The sequence below is a fragment of the Lathamus discolor genome, chromosome 3, assembly GCF_037157495.1.
Source record: "Lathamus discolor isolate bLatDis1 chromosome 3, bLatDis1.hap1, whole genome shotgun sequence".
Taxonomy (NCBI): domain Eukaryota; kingdom Metazoa; phylum Chordata; class Aves; order Psittaciformes; family Psittacidae; genus Lathamus; species Lathamus discolor.
In genome coordinates, this window is record NC_088886.1 from 35,345,392 (window position 1) to 35,363,089 (window position 17,698).

The 17,698-nt window shown below is 39.8% G+C and overlaps 1 protein-coding gene across 1 annotated transcript in view; it reads right to left on the minus strand.

The window, feature by feature from the left end:
- Positions 1-6,594: 6,594 nt before the first annotated feature.
- The window catches only part of LOC136011974 (multiple epidermal growth factor-like domains protein 6), a 208,289-nt gene continuing 197,185 nt past the window's right edge, over positions 6,595-17,698 (minus strand). Inside the window, exons 30-37 of the mRNA XM_065674625.1 lie at positions 16,278-16,406; positions 15,278-15,403; positions 14,459-14,587; positions 12,105-12,236; positions 11,663-11,791; positions 10,778-10,903; positions 8,300-8,428; positions 6,595-7,519 (exon numbers count right to left, since the gene is read on the minus strand). Coding sequence (XP_065530697.1) covers positions 7,440-7,519; positions 8,300-8,428; positions 10,778-10,903; positions 11,663-11,791; positions 12,105-12,236; positions 14,459-14,587; positions 15,278-15,403; positions 16,278-16,406 — 980 coding nt within the window. The 3' untranslated portion in view covers positions 6,595-7,439. The remainder of the gene's footprint in view (positions 7,520-8,299; positions 8,429-10,777; positions 10,904-11,662; positions 11,792-12,104; positions 12,237-14,458; positions 14,588-15,277; positions 15,404-16,277; positions 16,407-17,698) is intronic.

Below are 17,698 nucleotides of genomic sequence, written 5' to 3' on the forward strand. Positions count from 1 at the left end.
TGTCTCCTTTCAACACATTTTTGAGTTTGTATTTTAAGTGGTTTTGTCACATTGGCAGCCAAAAATAACTTCTGTGATCAAATTCACTAGTTCTTGTAAAAAATTTAAACATACTAAATATGACCGCGAACACTTTGAATACTCCTTCAAGGTGTCTGTTCAAACTCTTGCTTTTGAGAGAATGGAGAAGGGCTCCACAAAGGGCTAGAGAAGAGCAAAGCCCTGGTCAGAACGATTTGTTGTGAGGCCGCTTCTGCAGCACTCCAATCCCTCATTACCCAGGAATATGGCCCATATTTAATCTGATGCTATTACGCTTGCTATTTTGTACTTCGTATATACCCTTAAGGTTAAAGTAATAATTAAGAGCAGGCTTCTCATGTGCCTAGTAGAGCAAGGCCAAGATCCACAACGGCTACCACAATGCAAATGTTGAATAGCAAAGGGAAAAAAAGCAGACAGGCAGGAATTACCCCCAGAGCCTCTGCTCACATTGATCTTACTCTTTTCTGAGGACATACAGCAAGGAATCCTACTGCATTATCTTACGGGAATAGAATAATGTAGAACTGTATTTCTGGTTAAACCCCAACAACCTCCAGCTGCAAAAGCCCAGAGAATTTTCATTAAGTCACTCTGTCAGTAATTTATAGCACCATGCAACTTACAAAACAAAGAAATGACAAGGCAGTCTCATGTTAACAAGAACTGCAACAACAGCGCAGAAACAATGGGAGCATAGAGCATTTCCACCCCAAATATGGCTCCACTTAACCAGGTGATGTTCACTCAGCTGGATCTGGTGGTCCCACACTGGGAAGCCTCCACACCATCTCCAAAGCCAGGGACAGAGATGAGACAATCCTTGAGTTTCTCAAAGCTTCCTTCAATTTTCTGGATGAACTAAGAAGGACTTGTAGGTAAAAAGGAAACATTGATGCAACGTACAAAGACTTCTGCAAACTAGAAAGCTGCAAACTTCGTGTTACTTTTGGTAAGAGGTCTGTGCAAGCACTAAGGCCACCTGAACAGAGCTGGATCTGAGCTGCTGTGGACAAACATGGTGGTCTCAGGGCAGGACCATCACCTTGCAGCCTTTGCTCAGATGGGCCATGGTATACAACCGTAGTAGGTCATATTTTATTATATTAATTAATTAGCCAAGATTTGACCTCTGAGGAACAGCAAGCCTAACTCTTTGATCTCTTACACTGAGAAATCACAGACCTTAAAATAACTAATTAGTTTAATTATCATTAAGCTCTTGGAGTCACTAGAGGGGAAAAATGAGCACATGCCTTAAGCCAAGATATTACATCTGGCCTGGAAAAAACACCCAGTAGATGATGGCATGAAGCATTTTAAACATTAACTATAATATCTACACCACATGCAGCTTCTCAAGATATTTTGCTGTCATCAGCTTACTAAAAGATAAAGATTTATAGAGCTATTACTGAAAAGGAAGCTAGATACTGCCAAATGGCATGGACAGTTGGATGACTAGTTGCTGACATCTTTATTCATACATAAAACAACACAACTGAGTTGTATTTTTTTTTAAGTACCATGCTTGAAGGAATCAACAAAGCAGTGCCTTATCATACAGAACTTTTAAGTCATTTTTAAATCATTCATGAACTTTAGACAGTTTTTGTTTTTACTGTGCGTGTACAGAATACTCCATTAGCACCCTGTGAACTTTTAGTGTTGACTAAAAGAAGAGATAAGCAGTGCTGGCTACAGATTGGTTTTACGGTGTCTAAGGACACTGAGGGGACCATACCATGGAGCACTGCTTCAAGGATCACAGCCACACGACCCCTCTTATTCCAGTGCCATACATCTATTGGAGGCATACATGACCATTCCAAGTGTTGCAGAGAAATGGCTTAGTTACAGGTTTAAGACATACCAATGCTAACTCTGCATAGGTTGAAAATACTATGGTTTAATATTCCTATGTCTGTTTTTTGATCAGCTCTCAATAGCAATCATTGGGACTGAAAGGTTAGTGCAAGATCAACAGTTTCTTTAAACGGTTTAAATATTTCTAATTTCTAATGAAGAAATTACTGAATAAGTTGCAATTATTATAGAACTGTCTTTATAACATAAGTTAAAAAGACAAACTAAGTGAACTCAATTATTCTATTCCTTGTTGAAAACTATAAGAAACATGAAGTAAATCACATACAACAAAATCCTGCAGTACTACAGAGCTCAATTTCAAATGTTTCCTCTAACATTTAAAAATAAGTCGAAGCCTGTAGAGCTGTTCTCCTAGAAGCGAGCTCGCCATATCTGCCCACTTCTCTGACTGTTTGATATACTGTTCCCCCTTTGTTAAACATTTTGAATTCAATTTAGCATGCTACTTCCAATTAACCAGTACACACTTATTGCATTATTTGGCATTCAACAGTTACATGTGTTCCTTTAGCTCCTGCCAGTGTGAGAAGACAATACTTTTAAGGTGAACCAGGCTATTTGTTCAGCAGGTATTTGGCACTGGGAAGTGTCCAAGAAGGCTGATGGAAGCCTGCAGGTGTGCAGCTTCAAATGCTTTCAAAGTGTTTCATGCCCAAGTCTTCCAGAAATGTTACAATTCATAACCATCCCCTTCATGCAAGATTTATGCTATGCTTTGAATATTTCTAATACTCTGGAGTCTGAGTGCCAGAAACCTCTATTTACCAGGCTCGGTCACTGGACAAGTTGGTCTGGTCAGGGATCACGTATAAACCCATTTATGTATAGGCTATTATTTTATACAAACTACTAAAAGCAGGTGTGATTTCAGTGTGCTTGCTCTGAATGTGAAGCCTATTGCTTTAAGACTATCAATAAGGAGAAAACAGGAACAAGTTTTAATGACATGTTTATATAAAAAAAGAAAAAAACAGTGTCCTTTCACTATGATATGTCTACAACAGAAAGTACAGTACAGTTTCAAGATATATCCCACATATTCTCTGAAGAGGGGTTATGAATTCACAAAGACATAATACTGCTATGCAAGTGCTTATTAAAAGCAATAAAAAGACAGAATGATCAATTTATGCTCTACAAATTTGAGATTTGGTGTTTACCACTGGAAATTGCTTTACGCAGTGTTAGAATTTAAAGCCTTGATCCGGCAAAAAATTTCTGGGAACAGTTGCAGCTCATGCTGCAGTTATCCACAGGTCAATACGCAGGAAAAGTTCTTAAAGAACTGGGGACTGAGAAGGTTTCTAGCCTAACTATACAGATACACAAAATTAACACAAAGGTGGGAGGATGGAGGTTTCTTGGTCCATCAGTTCTCTCAAGAACTCTCCCTAAGCTTTTCTTTGCTCTGATAAGAAGCTAAACTCTATTATTTGTCACCATTAGATCAACAGTACAAAGCCATGATGGCTCCAAAATGTGTCTTTGGCTCTTCTGGGAATTACATAAAGGTATAATTTCCATGTTTGTCCCATTGGCAACTCCTGACACTAGGATGGTTATTACTTACACAAATAGAAATCTGCAGCCAATCAAAATAATATGGTTGGCAAGAAATCTGGGCAAACTTTAATAGCTATGGTTCCTCAACATCAAAAGGATGAAAGTAGGATAATAATTTTTGGCAGGGGAAGTGGGGATTTTTAAAATTCTGACTGTTTTCCTATGAGGATTGTGTTATAAATACTGAAGACTAACTTAAAACACGTTCTGGTTTCATGAACTCACATTGAGTGTGATTCCGCTGGACCCACTGAGTTACACTCATGTCACTTCCACTCTTCTCAAACCCAAGTTATCTGGGACACAACAAGGTAAGAGAGTAGGATTTGGCAGAGAAACTGCATGGCTGAAGTTATTTGAATGTCTTTCTGAATTTTTTATCTATGCATGCAAGCATACTACAGTGGAATACAGACAGTGCTCTTTTTGAGAAAGTCTAATAACTTCAGCCTTCTGGGAAATGGACAGCCAGGAAAGGCTCCTACAAAGTGGAAGATGGACGTAAATTTAAATGTAAAATCTGAAGTTTTTACTTTCATTTTCAACCAGCTCCAGTGCTATGTTCAGGACAGTATCAGCCTGTCTTTCACTGGAATGTGATGAAGCAAATGAGCAGCTGTATTATTTTAGTAGGAACGGCACTCACTTGCCACAAGATTAACCTATGGAAAGGCTGTTTTAGTAGACCTTCTATTAAAACAGTCCATGCTATCTAGTAAAGACTATTTTGCAGGCACAGAATTAGGTATTCTTGTTAATCTGCAGTAAGGAGCAGAATCAAAACATATGAATGAGATTGCAAGCAAGTAAACTTCCTTAATTAATAGAAAATGACATAAAGTTTTGGCTCTTCTAGAAAACAATATCCTGTAAACATTTTCCTTGCCTTGTGAAAAGTGAATACCTTCACAGAGAACCAAGAAAAAAATGTTCAAAACCCAATCAAACTTAATATTTTAATATTTTTGAAATATTTTTGATTTTTACCTTTATATGAGTGTACTCTGAAAAAGTCATATTGAGCCCTCAATCAGAATGATCTATTTAATGGCACTAAAATGAACTTCTTTCCCCAAGGCAATAACATAAAGAAGCCAAGAGGTATTTTGAAGGAGGAATAAATAAAAAAGATTATTACATGCGAATGGTTTTGTATGAATTGGTATTTTTGGATTTAAATAAAAAGTTTGCTGAAATATTTCCCAGGCAGATCTACTTGGGCCTCTCATTCATTGGCATGGGCTCAGTATCAGTCACTTAAAATACGTGTTTCATCATGTACTTAAAAAATCATGACATTCCTTAAAAATACATAATACAAAAAATCTTTTCTTTCCTTTATACTATATATTTACAGTTCTATTACCAAGGTACTGTGGAAAATGTAAACAAGTATACACACATGTAAATACCGTGGCTTGAGAAAGGTTTCCTCTTTGATTAGCTGCTGTAATCACAGATCAGTATACACAGATAAGAAAAAAACAGTCCATTTTATAAACTGCTGTCAAACAGCAAAATGTAATTTCTGGGGTTTATGCATTAGCTGCTGAGTAACCACATCGGTCATTGGGCATCTTTCCCTAGACTGAAATGTCCGACATACTGGAACAGTGGAAGGCCATCAAGGTATTTGGGCTGATACAGGTGGGTCTGAGGGAGCAGGGTTTGCTCAGTCTTCAAGAGAGAAGACCAAGGGGAGGTATTATTGTTGTCAACTACCCCATGGGGGCTGTAGATGAGATAAAGACAAACAGAGATGCATGCTGAAAGGATGAGAAGCAGTGGACTAAAGTTGAAACTTAGTAAATTCTGATTAAAAACCAGGAAGGAAAAAAAAAAAAAAATCATGAGCATGAAATTTTTGCTGGGACAGAAGCTCAAGGGATGGTGGGATCTTCATCCTTGGAGACACTCAGAACCCAACTGGAGGATCTCTGAGCAACCCCATTCAACTCTGAAGTTGACCGTGTTTTGTAGAGAAGCCTGGAACTCCAGAGGTCTTTTCTATGGAAAATCGTTAATATAATGCAATGTTTTCATTACCATTGTAGTTTGGCTCTGTGGTAAACACACAGTTAAGAACAAAATATGTCAATTGCTTAACTTGGATTGTTCTTCCTCAGCAGTTGCTAGCATTATATCTAATTGTCTCACACAAGATTTACCTCATCAGTTCCAGTTTAGTGAAATTGCCTCAAATTCACATAATTGTAGAATCAGACCCAAGTCACCACACCTCCAAAAGAACGTTCAAAATGGCACAGCTGATAGTAAAGCCCTGCTGAGAACCACACACTTCTGACTAGTTTTGGGACAACAGCAATTTTGTCATATTTACATTGAGTAAAGTTTCCAGTGATTCACAACTCTGAAGAGGAAATGACAGGGGATCAGCATTAGCCTTGACCAGCATTGAAAAATACCAGCCAAACTTGTACTGCTCTTGGCAGATCACAGTTTGAATTAGACTCATAGGTGAGCAAGTGTTGCTTTTTTTCACTGGACAGTTACTGACTGTAGATGTATTTAAGACCTGAGGTGAACCATGGGCTAAAACTGTTACTTCACCTTCTCATCATCCTACTACAACAACAATCATCATCTTTAAAAATCACAGGTTAGCATCAAGTATTGTCACTTTGTCTCTCCAAAGACAATTATCTTTTCTTGCAGAGTTGCAATTTGTTACGATGTGCAAACAGTGGTATGAATGAATCCAAGACCTGGTACTGCCTGTAATACCTGTCCACTGAGCCCATGGTCCTGATATCCTTTAATAAGTGCACTTCAGATACAGCCAGACTCAAAAGGTTACCATATAAATTTTGTAACTCCTAACCTAAAAAGTAGTATAAAGAGGCACTCTGAAAGGTTTTAGTCTGGTTAATGCAGAATATTAAAATAGAAAACATTTCTATATAATGACATAGTCCTATATTAAAGAATAAGGTGTCTAAACACACAAAATAGCACCAAAATGTCTCTGTTCTATTAAGTGACCAACAGCAGTTGTTGAATGGTATCAGGACATTTTAAAGCTGACTTAATTGAGGTATTGTGCAGTAAGTGCATATTAGAATCCTTTATATAAAGAACACAGATTATCTTTAAACATCCATCCTTGCTTACTGTCTGCTTTCTCCATCCCAGATAAAAGTCTTTTCTATGTTAGCAGGTACTGTTTGATGAGAACTGCTGCAGAGTTTGACCTGACAAAACACCAAGAAACTCAACTGACAAGGTGGTAGGATGCAGAAAGCCAGAATAGTCTGACAGATGACACCATGCTCTTTGGAAGACAGATTCAGACGTAAGCAAGATCTAGGTGGAGCCTTTCCAATCAGTCAATCCACACTAGAAATGCGGTACGTAAATTAATTAACAACTGATCATGGACTGTGGTGGCTTTTTCTTCAGTTGCAGGCGTAAAATTAGACTGAATGCTTTTCTAGAACATACAATGTTATTCAAAAAGGAATTAACCTGGTGAATCCCACTAGTTTCTGTGCAATGTCATTTTGCAGTGAATCCATACTGGCTTCATAATCTGTGAAATGCTTGTTAAACTTCACGCTGGTTGTCAACTGGGTTTAGAAAGCCACTTACATGTGGTGTGGCTCACTGCATGTCAATATGTTACATACTGCTTATCCTGACACTCTTAGGAGCTGGTCTTACTAAAAAAATGCCCAAGCTTTCAAACAATGAATTATATCAGAAAGAATGTCCAGAGCAGATTAATGGAGAGGTAAGAAGCTAGGGATAAATACATGAAAGAAATTCAACTTTTTAAAAGGAACCAGCTACTAAATGGCCTCTGTAGTCTTCCATAAGAAGTGTGAATACTTCAGTACAATTCAAGCTGAATTGAATAACTGTTTTCATATCCAAATTCAAATACCATCTGTGCATATAAAACAGTTCATTTATTAGTCCAAATGTTACTGTTGTAGAGCTCTTGGAAAAATATTCCCTCTTTCTTGAGTTTGTTCTTCATAAAAAGGAAGCTTTGGAGGGCCACCTAGAGAATTAAGTAGAAACACAGTTTCAGGTCTGTATAATATAATACTGAAATATTATAAAGATTATACAATTTACACTTACATAATTCAATAAATGGTGCTCTTCAAAAGAATGTGGACGACTGAGTTACACTGGCCTCCTCACACAGGCAAAGAGCAGGCAACACAGTAAAACATCTCTCAAATGGAGAGGTACTTCCTAAACTAAATGCAGAACTATATGGTATCACTATCAAGCCAGATGTGATTAGAGTAGAAGTGGGAGGAAACTTTCACTCTGTACTATACCTTGCTAAAAATAGAAATTACCTAAAAACCCCCAACCAAACCAAACAAACAGAAAAAACGAACCCAAAACAAGACCCTTTTGTGATAGGGTGATGAGTTTTTGAGCACACTCAGAAATCAATCCAAATCTATTTTCCAAAGTTTTGTCTACTTATCTGTCTTATCGTGTCTCACCATGCTCTTCAAAACCTGACAGCTTTACAAAAAGTCAGTGAATATGCTGGCATGTACCGCAAGCAAGCCCCCTTATTAATTTTACAGAGGCTGTGGATATCAACTATTTCAGGGCAAGATTTCATACTGGCAGGCATAGAACAGTGATAGAAGAGTGTACCACACTCTGGCACACCCTTGCTGGAGGTAGCCTCAGGAATCCTGCACCATGTTTGCATGGTGGGTTGATACTCATCCAAATGGTTCACTGCCCACCACCATGGTCAATGTGTGATTTTTCCTACTAAGAAAGGCTGCACATCTCCAGCTTGCATTACCTTCTTTGCAGGTTGGTCCCATCCACGTTGCTGGACATACGCAGTTCCCATTGTACGGATTGCACTGGGATTTGTTGGCACACTGGCATCGTAGGGAGCAGTTTGGGCCGTACTGGTCTGACCTGCATTCTAGAAGAACAGAAATATTTGAAAGAGGGTGAATGTTCCCCTAGTAGTCTCCCTGTTCTCTGAGATCAGGAAGCTACTTATACACATCTGGTAACATTAAACCATGACATCTTGGAAAGCTTTGCAATCTTTAAGTTTCGTCTGCCCAAACTGTAGCCCAGCTGTCCTAAAAGAGTTCCCAGAATGGAAATCATTACTGGTGTAAAAACAGGGGTTGACAGCCCAACAGAAAAAATCTTGAGATCTACTCAAGAAAGTTACCATCAGCATCCTGGATCCATGCATCTCTCCACTGCGTGGCTTGCCTGTCACAGTGTGTGCCAGCAAAGAGCCTTCACGCAAAGAATGGGGAATTAAAAATTAATCCATGTTACACACACTTTTATGTCTTACACCCATTACTTGACTCCTGGCAAATTAAAGTCACAAAATGTCTCACTTCCAAATACAAACACATTTCATACCTAGGCTGATAAATCCTCACTGCAATTTTTTAATGCAGTGAGAGTACAGGCACGAAGGAAAAGTTGGCAGCAGGTCACAAGGCAGGGTGCTAAATACACTGTAAACAACGGCCCTTTCTCCCTCACCTCGCTAGAAAATACTGTAGATAATCAAAGTGCTTGCTTTCTCACACAAGCACCATTAGGTAAATGAAAGTGCGGCTAAACCCTGCATCAGCTGCAGCCCCAACACATGGGAGAACTCTCCCTGTGTGCTCAGAGCTTGGCCTTTTCAATTAGGAAATGTTATGAGGAAAGGTCGCCTCAAACACCTCTGGACCTGATTTTAATTTATGTAATACCACATTTTCATGTTAATAACAATGTGTATTTAAGACATCTGTTTGAAAGTCTGCAATGTTAATTTACTACAGAAAAAGAGCGCCCATAAAAGTCTGTTATATTCTCTCTCTCTTTTTTTTTTTTAATTAACATTTTGCCTGTTTAATGGGTGCTCTACCAGAGTTCAAATTAAAATCAGGCCTTTTATCTTTATGGCTGCTGCACAGTCACAGCTGCTCACAGTTATATCACAGATGAACTGAGCCTAATTGAAAATAAAAATGCAAATAAAACCTAGCCCATAACAGCTTTTCACCGATGGGGGCTACCCCAGATGATTTAAGAAAAATAAAAATGATTACTAGAGTTTGCAAGATACAAAAGCTTGGTTCGCATTTTTGGTGCTGAGCTTCCCCCTTGTGTTCCACTTTTGCCTAAAATGTTGCTGGAAAGGCCCCTGGATATCCAGTACCAGGCTGGCTGTGGGGGTGGCTGATGCACTCCACTGGAGCAGCCCCTGCACTATGGGTGGGTTCAGTTTCTGACCACAGGACAGTGTGGAGAGGGAAGCAAATCCTTTCCCATTTTAGTTTTGCAGGTTGCACTGGCACTTAAGCTCCCAGCAATTACTCTGCATTAATAACAGGCTGTTTAAAGCTGCTTCCTGACCTATCCTGGAACAAAAGGAGAAATAATATTTCCCCACTGTGACTTGGAGGCTCAGGATGATTATGGTTCCTGGTGTGAATTTCCAATGGATGTTCACTCCTCTTACCTTGTTTGCCACAGCACTAAGATCACAAATCTCTTCCTACACTTGTTTAAACCACTGCAATTCCTTTTACTCCAATTATTACCTTAAATGTACTCCGTCATAACTGTGAGTTTAGCTCAAGAATATTGCCTGCCATTGCTGCCTCTCGGTTCTGCCACCGAGATCAGGACACAGTGGTGGGACTAGTCTTCCCTGCTGGAAAATTTTCTCACCTACAAAATAATTCTGCTCTTGTAGGCAACCATTTCCCAAACACACAGCCCAAGTGCATATGCTGCAAATGAAGAAATTTTATTTGGATTAAATGTTCGTGGACTACTGATGAATCCTACAGGCAGGCATAGCTGCCACAGCTCTGCTAGCCTCATCCACAGGGATTCTGACTCCTTCCCAGGGAAGCAAACCTGGAGCTGGATATACTTTTGCATTGGTCTGAAAAGGGTCACAAATGTCCATGTGACAAAACACACTGTAGTCAGATCCTCCTTCCCCACTACATCTGCAGAGATGTGAGCTTCTTGGTATATTCTTCACCAGCATGTGCTCTCCAAAACTCAAGGCAAATGACATTTTACAGCTGACCCATGAACAGTTTTCTTATCAGTGTGTCCATTTCAATATTGACTAAATCAAGAGGTACAGCCTGTTGATAAAGCTGTCGGTAATCTGTAAGAGTAATTTGCTATGAACAATGTGTTCCTGAATACCAGCAAATGTCCTTTTACAGATACACTTAGACAACAGGCCAGATTGGTTTAACTATACAGAGTCAGAAAATATTACCCTTACCAATGTCACATTTTTCTCCAGTCTTCCCAGGCGGGCAGAGGCACTTCCCAGTCTCTGGATCACAAGGAACATCTCCGCAGTCGCACTGATGCTGGCACCTCTCTCCAAACCAGCCCCTGTCACAGCCTGAGAGCAAGAGTGTGTTTTTAAACACATATTTGAATGGCAAGACATACATTAAGCCAGAGGAGATTTTCCGGGATGTCTCAGAGGAAAGCCCATAAACTCTCCACTGAAGCTAGTGTAAATGCCAAGTTTAATGAAGAATCCAACACAGTGGAATAGGCATATTTATACTTATAAACTCTCCTTATGTTGGGTTTGTCTAATCTAACATATCAAAGGTATCTGTAAATCTGTCCCAGAAATGTAACTGGCACTTATTTTCATTTTTAATTAGAACTCTCTTGAAGACCATTCTGTAACACTCAACAGGTCTGACATGCACCTATTTAATAATCTTATTTGGAGTTTTAGAAGCAAATTTTGAATCAGTAAAAAGGACTTATTTTTAATAAACATGTGGAACTCATTGCTGCAAGACATCACGGAGACCAGGACTTTCACCATATTAATCAGAACCAGATTAGTTAACTTATAAGAAAAAGAGGACACCCAGCTATATAACAGGTAAACTATCCCAAATTTAACATTTCATGATATTCGTAAACCTTAAAATATGGAAGAAGTTGCTCTCAACAAACAAGTATTTCAGTAATGGCATGGAGCTTCATGAGTTTTATTTTTGTTTTGGGTTTTTTTTTTTTCATTTGTTGATTTGTTGCTTGGTTTTTGTTTTGTTTTGGGTTTGTTGGGTTTTTTTTTGGTCTGGTTTGGTTTGGTTTGGTTTTTTTTTTTAATTTTACATCAGAAGAGTATGAGTACCTTTTTCACAGTGTACACCCTGATAACCCAAAGGACAAGTGCATTGTCCTGTCACCGCATCACAGCTTGCTCCATTTTTACAGGCACATGTGTGAAGACAGCTTAGCCCATAAAACCCAAGGGGGCACCCTGAAAAAAATTAAAGTATCAAGTGAGGATGGTTTATGAAGAAAAACATACATCTCTTAAAAATTCTCTGTATTCGCAGCTACGTCGCGTGGGAGCCAACAGAAATTACATTTACCATTAACTCTTAACAATGCCAGGTGCTTTCAAACTTGCCCCAGCATCAGAGATATGCAAGTTACTCAGATCTGGAGCAGCAGGGTGATCTGGGACACCCCAAAAATTTCAACTGAAATAGCAAGGTGTTTATGTGACTACTCTGAAGTGCCACAACCCATCACTTGCAAAACAGGGCACCCAGGGTGCCTCCACTTACTGTGCTCACATGAGTGGCCATAGTAACCCTCAGGGCATCGGCAGCAGCCTGTGAACCTGTCGCAGGTGCCATTGTGCTGGCATGAGCAGTCCAAGACACAGCCAGACCCATACTTCCCTGGCAGACATTCTGCTGGCAGAACACGGACAGAAAAACAGACAAACAAACAAAAATAATCACTGACCTCACCCAGAAAAGCTCTTATGTGATAGTTTGTACAATAACTTACAGACCAAAGGAGAACGTTTGTTATGAAGATGCAGCATTTCTGCACAACTATGCTGTATTGTATGTATTGTATGATGTATAGTAAGTATACATACTTGGATAGGATTTTTTTTTTTTTTTTATTATATAGACATTCAGACAGCAATTTTCTTGTGCTTTTTACAGTCCATCTTTTAAAATTTGTCTATTAGCGTAGTTGATGTTGAACGCACACCACATTGTAAAGCCACACAGGAAATGGCATCAATGGTATCTTTTTTTTTTTTTTTAAATCTACAGCAATAATTTATTTTAGGCACTTAGGAAGTGTGAAAGAGAACATGAAACTTTTCCTCCTCTGTGTTACCGCTGGAGTTCAGACTATTCAAATTCCTAATAAAATTGGGGGATCTCTCCTTCCTGAATAGCAAAAGACTTTCCATGTATTATGAGATATCTGCTTTTACAGAACTAAACATGTCTCAAATTACTGAAAGTCAAGTCATGCAAAAGCGACTGTGCCAATATAATTAACCTAGACATTATTTCTGCATAGGTTCACTTCCCACTGCTGGGATAATGTGAATCTGAGCAAACCAACTTAAATAAGTGTGGCAGTCCAAATAATCAAGGTTCATAACTCTGCAAATGTCAGACAAGATCTTTAAAGAACATCATATCTAATCACTAGAAAAAGGATGCCTGATTAGGAGTCTTCGACTTCTAGTCAAAACACAGTCAAAACCACACTGCTGGGGAAATCAAGACTCAGTTTTCCAATAATTGGGTTATATCTCTCAAAAGATAAACCTTGAAGCTCTTTCTAGTGATATAACACACAGTCCCCTATAAGATGTCTTCAGGGATGTTTGTTTAACTTAAGCACATCTGTAAGATACACGCATAACCTACTGCTCCACATGGTGACACCTGCATGACCTACTGAGGCCCTGCAACCCAAATGCAGCCTATGGGTCATTACAGAGATTTCAAGGAATGGACAAACAGAAGTGAACACAGGTGGCCTACACAATGCAAAGTTAGCCAGTTATTGGTAAACTGCATTTTTTAGTGCCTGTCCATAGTGGTATTCACACTGTGAGTGGCTCCATTTAATCAATATCATTCCTTTTCTCTCTGCACACACATATCTGTGAAATGGGTCTCTGAGTCTTCTCCTGAGGTTCGAAGTGAAACAACTACATTAAAGAATGCTGCTAAAAAAGTGTAATTTCTATATGACACTTCAGATAGGCATACTTCCTTAAAATGACCAATTCCTGGAAAAGGTAAGTACAGAGTTGAGGTGGACATATTGTACAGATGTCGGGAACAGAAAGGCTGTAAGTCAGGGCCTGGAATGTGTATTGCACCATGGCAGTTACAATGTTATGGTGACATTTGTCTTGAATGTGAACTCAGAACGATTTTTGTTTCATACCAGTAAACTCATGGCTTCCTGAACATTTAAATCCATAACTATACAGATATCACTCACACAGAGAGAGAAATGGGAACAGAGAAATGCAGAATGATTTCTGGGAGATGGACAGAAGGAAAGATGTGGAAAGACTGTACTCAGGACTGGCAGGAGGGTTTCTGGAAAGAAAACTGAGCTTATTACATTTGAATGAGCTGTGTCTCGTGTAAGAAAAAGCTGTCATGGAGTAGTAAGAGAGAAATAGTGGGGCAATCTCAATTGCTTTTGACAGATGTTGTCAGAACTGTACTAGCAGGGAAGTCAATACATGGGAAGTTCACCTGCACTCCAGTGTCAAAGGGAAGAGAAAAACAAGTGAGGAGGGTGATGTAGGATTCTGCTGACCTTGGTGGAGCACACGAAAGAAGATACAAAACAGTGTTGCCATGGAACAAAATAATAGGAAAAGTTGGACATGAGAAGAAAGAGTCCATGCAAAGGAATTTATAAAACTTACAGAACAGGACTCAGGAGAAAACTGTCTCTGAAAAAAAAGACCTAAAGCTTTAACTAGGGACAGTTCTGTGTCACAGAAGCTAAGACATGAATGCAGCTGGGAGGGAGTCTAGTTGAGCAAAAACTGTCCCCTTTTGTGGGTCTATATCTGTAGACACCGGGAACCCCTGCTTGAATGCACACATTCACTATCACTGAAGCAGAAAATTACCTTTCTCACACGATTTTCCTGTCCAGCCGAGCCCACAAGTGCAGTTGCCATCCACATGGTCACAGATACCACCGTTCTGACAGGTACACGTCAGGAGGCAGTTGGGGCCATATTGTCCCTGGGGACACACTACAGAGAATTAACAAAGTTTGAAGAAAAAAAAAAAAAAAGAAAAAAAAAGTGTTAGCATCCCAAAAAAGGATGAAGGTGACAGGGAAAAAATACAAACACATGCTCCCCACAGAGTATCCCAAGTGCCTTGTGTCTGCAGAGGGCTGTGGGATGCTCTACTCCATGCTTATTAGCAGTTTCATCCAAACACTTTGTCTCACCGTAACTTCTCACTTGGCTTAACTCAATATCCACTTCCTTTCTTCTCCTTCCTTTGTCCCATCTCTCAACTCGCCCTCTTCAAATCTCTGACATTCATTTCTTTCAGCTAAAGCAATTTGCTTCTAAATTTAGTCCCATCTATCCACAGCTCCTTCACACTGCTCATGTCAGGTGGTTCAAACTACCCTTTTCACCTTCTTTATGTTCTGTTTGGACTGCAGTCTCTCAAAGGAGTTGCTTTGGCTTTTTTGAGAAACTGGTGCAATGGTACCAAACGTGGTGGAGCAAAGCGGTGAGATGTGGGCAGGAGGAAGGCAGGGTGGTGGAACGGAGAGGGACAGGGGCAGAGTACAGCAAACTGCAGTGTTATCAAGCAAAGACATAGGGAAACACACTTCTAAACAATGTTTGGAGCTGAGTCCTATTTGCTGGTTGTTCTAAGTATGTCATCAACTGACAACATGACCTTGGGTCCTGCTTTGTTACCTTGCTGACAGCTGGGTCCCATTTGGCCGGGAGGACAGGTACACTTGCCAGTGCGTGGGTCACACTGACCTTTACCACATGCACAGAACAGGGTGCAGTCCTTCCCATATCGGTTTTCAGGGCAAGCTGAAGGAAACACATTCTTTTGTTAAACACCCTGGGCATCCAATGCCAGTTTTCATTTTTAACATAGGCAGGATCTTAGAGTTAGCTTTGGTTTTATTCCAGTTAGTGTGCTTTAAAGCAACAACTATGAAACCAAACCCCATCCAAAGACACAACTGCTTCATTCTCTAAAACTTTACTTAAGGTTATAAATATAACCCATGGCTTCACATGGAACATTTAGTAGGTTTCCTACCAAAAAGGTGAGTGTACAACTGGAATATCAGCTGCTCATCCTTCCAGCTAAAGACTTCTGACAAGTCCTTCTTTCCTTAATATTGATGCTGTCCTATGCTGAAGAACAAAGCTATAGACTACTAAACATTAAAACACTGCCCTTCTGCGAATAAGTTGAAGAGAACTTCACGGAGAACGTAGCTTTGGAAATAGCACAGAAAGCCATGCTATTTAGCTCTGAAATAGAGAAGTAAAAGTAGAGTTGCCATGGAGTTTTTACCAGTTTTGCCATGACAAAACTTGATCTTTTTCCCATTTATTGAAACTAATGGCAGCACAGTGTGAAGCAAAATATTTGAGCTAATTTCTGAACCTAGAAATTTTAGACAGGAAGAAAGAAGTTGAACAATTCATGCTGAGCTGGCTTTAGAAATAGATTTGGGCAAGCAGGTTGTAATCCTGGGACGAGTGTCCTTGCTTCTACACATGCAGAAGAGAGGGAAAATATTTTGCAAGAGATTTTTTACAAAGCTGGAATCCTGATTTACAATTCAAGAAGGAGTAGCTGGAATCTGTCTGTTTTTCTACTGACAAGCTCTTATGCAGATTACTCTTTCTGCTGTTTCTTGAAAGAAGCAGAACATGAATGTTGGCTTACTTTTACTACAGTCAGCTCCAATGAAACCAGGTGTGCAATCACAAGTTCCTGACGTGGGGTCGCAATGGCCTCCATTCATACATTTACAGAGGTTTTGGCAGTTTGAACCATAAGTACCTTTTGGACACCCTATTTTAAAAGAACAAAACAGCAATTAGGCTATGTGCTATTGAGCCCTTTGCATTTCATGTCATAATCACTTTTGTTACTTTCAATCAAAATAAAGTTTTTCATTTCCTAACTCTATTCACATCCAGAGGGCCAGGAGGAGGCACTGACGAGCAGATGGCTGCCTCAGGCAATACAGTCCATTGGGCAGCAAGGCAGCACTGACTTGCAATGGCAAACCCCTGAAGAGTTGAAACAACTGCTGCCACTGATCCCAGTCTGACTACTCCTGGCTCTGTCTGTTCCTCCCATTCTTCATATGTGACAGCAGCAAGAAATGCAAGCTCACTTCTTCAGAAGTTTTCCTCTTTCATTTCTGTTCTAAATCAACCTGTTCACCCTTTCCCTCCTATGGCGGAGATGGAGACATGGGGCCCTGGTCCCTCTTCCTTTGAGCAGTGACAGCATACTTTGTCTGAGGTGGTGAAAAGCCTTTGTCCATCTCTGCCTATTTTAGCAGTTATTTTAGCTGACCAGTTATGAATACTGGGGCAGGTATCACCTTTTAAAGATGTTTAAGTTGTAGAAAGTTTCTTTTCCCTATAATCTACTCCTTCTCTCCAAACTGAAGTTGGCATTGCCCTGGCACATCTAGTGCTGTGCATGGAGGATGATGAAACTGCACACATGACAATAACATGAAATTTCAGAATACACCTTCTCAGAAGATAGATTACAGGAGAGAGATGGTTTAAATGAAAAGCCAGAAAATTCTCTGACTAAAATCACAAAGCAGATGTATTTCATATTAACCAGAAGAAACATCGATGGATTGCTAAACCAGGGTTACATGGCAACAAGCTGTCCATGAAGAGGTTTTTGAGGTGGTAGCAAGCATTTCTGGTTTCTTTTTGGACAGCTAATGTTGACGGAGCACTGAATACAAGATCAGGGAGACATGAATGCATCTGCCATGCTTAGCTCATGTCCTCGAGATACTCTTTGGAGGCATGGAGCACAGAACGGAGGGAGAGGTGGGCAGAATTGCTAAGCACGTGCCTGTGTCTGACAGGGTTGCCTCCAGTGTGCCATCACTGAACTTTGGAGATGTGGGTTATTAAATTTTTTCACTGTATTGGAATAGGGAGAAACTAGTGCTTTTAGAGCCACATGATCATATTTGAACTGTTACACTAGTGCTACTACAATCACATGTTATTTCTTTGCTCCGTCCTTCTCTTCCCTTGGAAAACGGAAAGGGTATGGTTAATTTGGAAATCTGGTTGAATATATATTTGCACACGTCTCCAAGC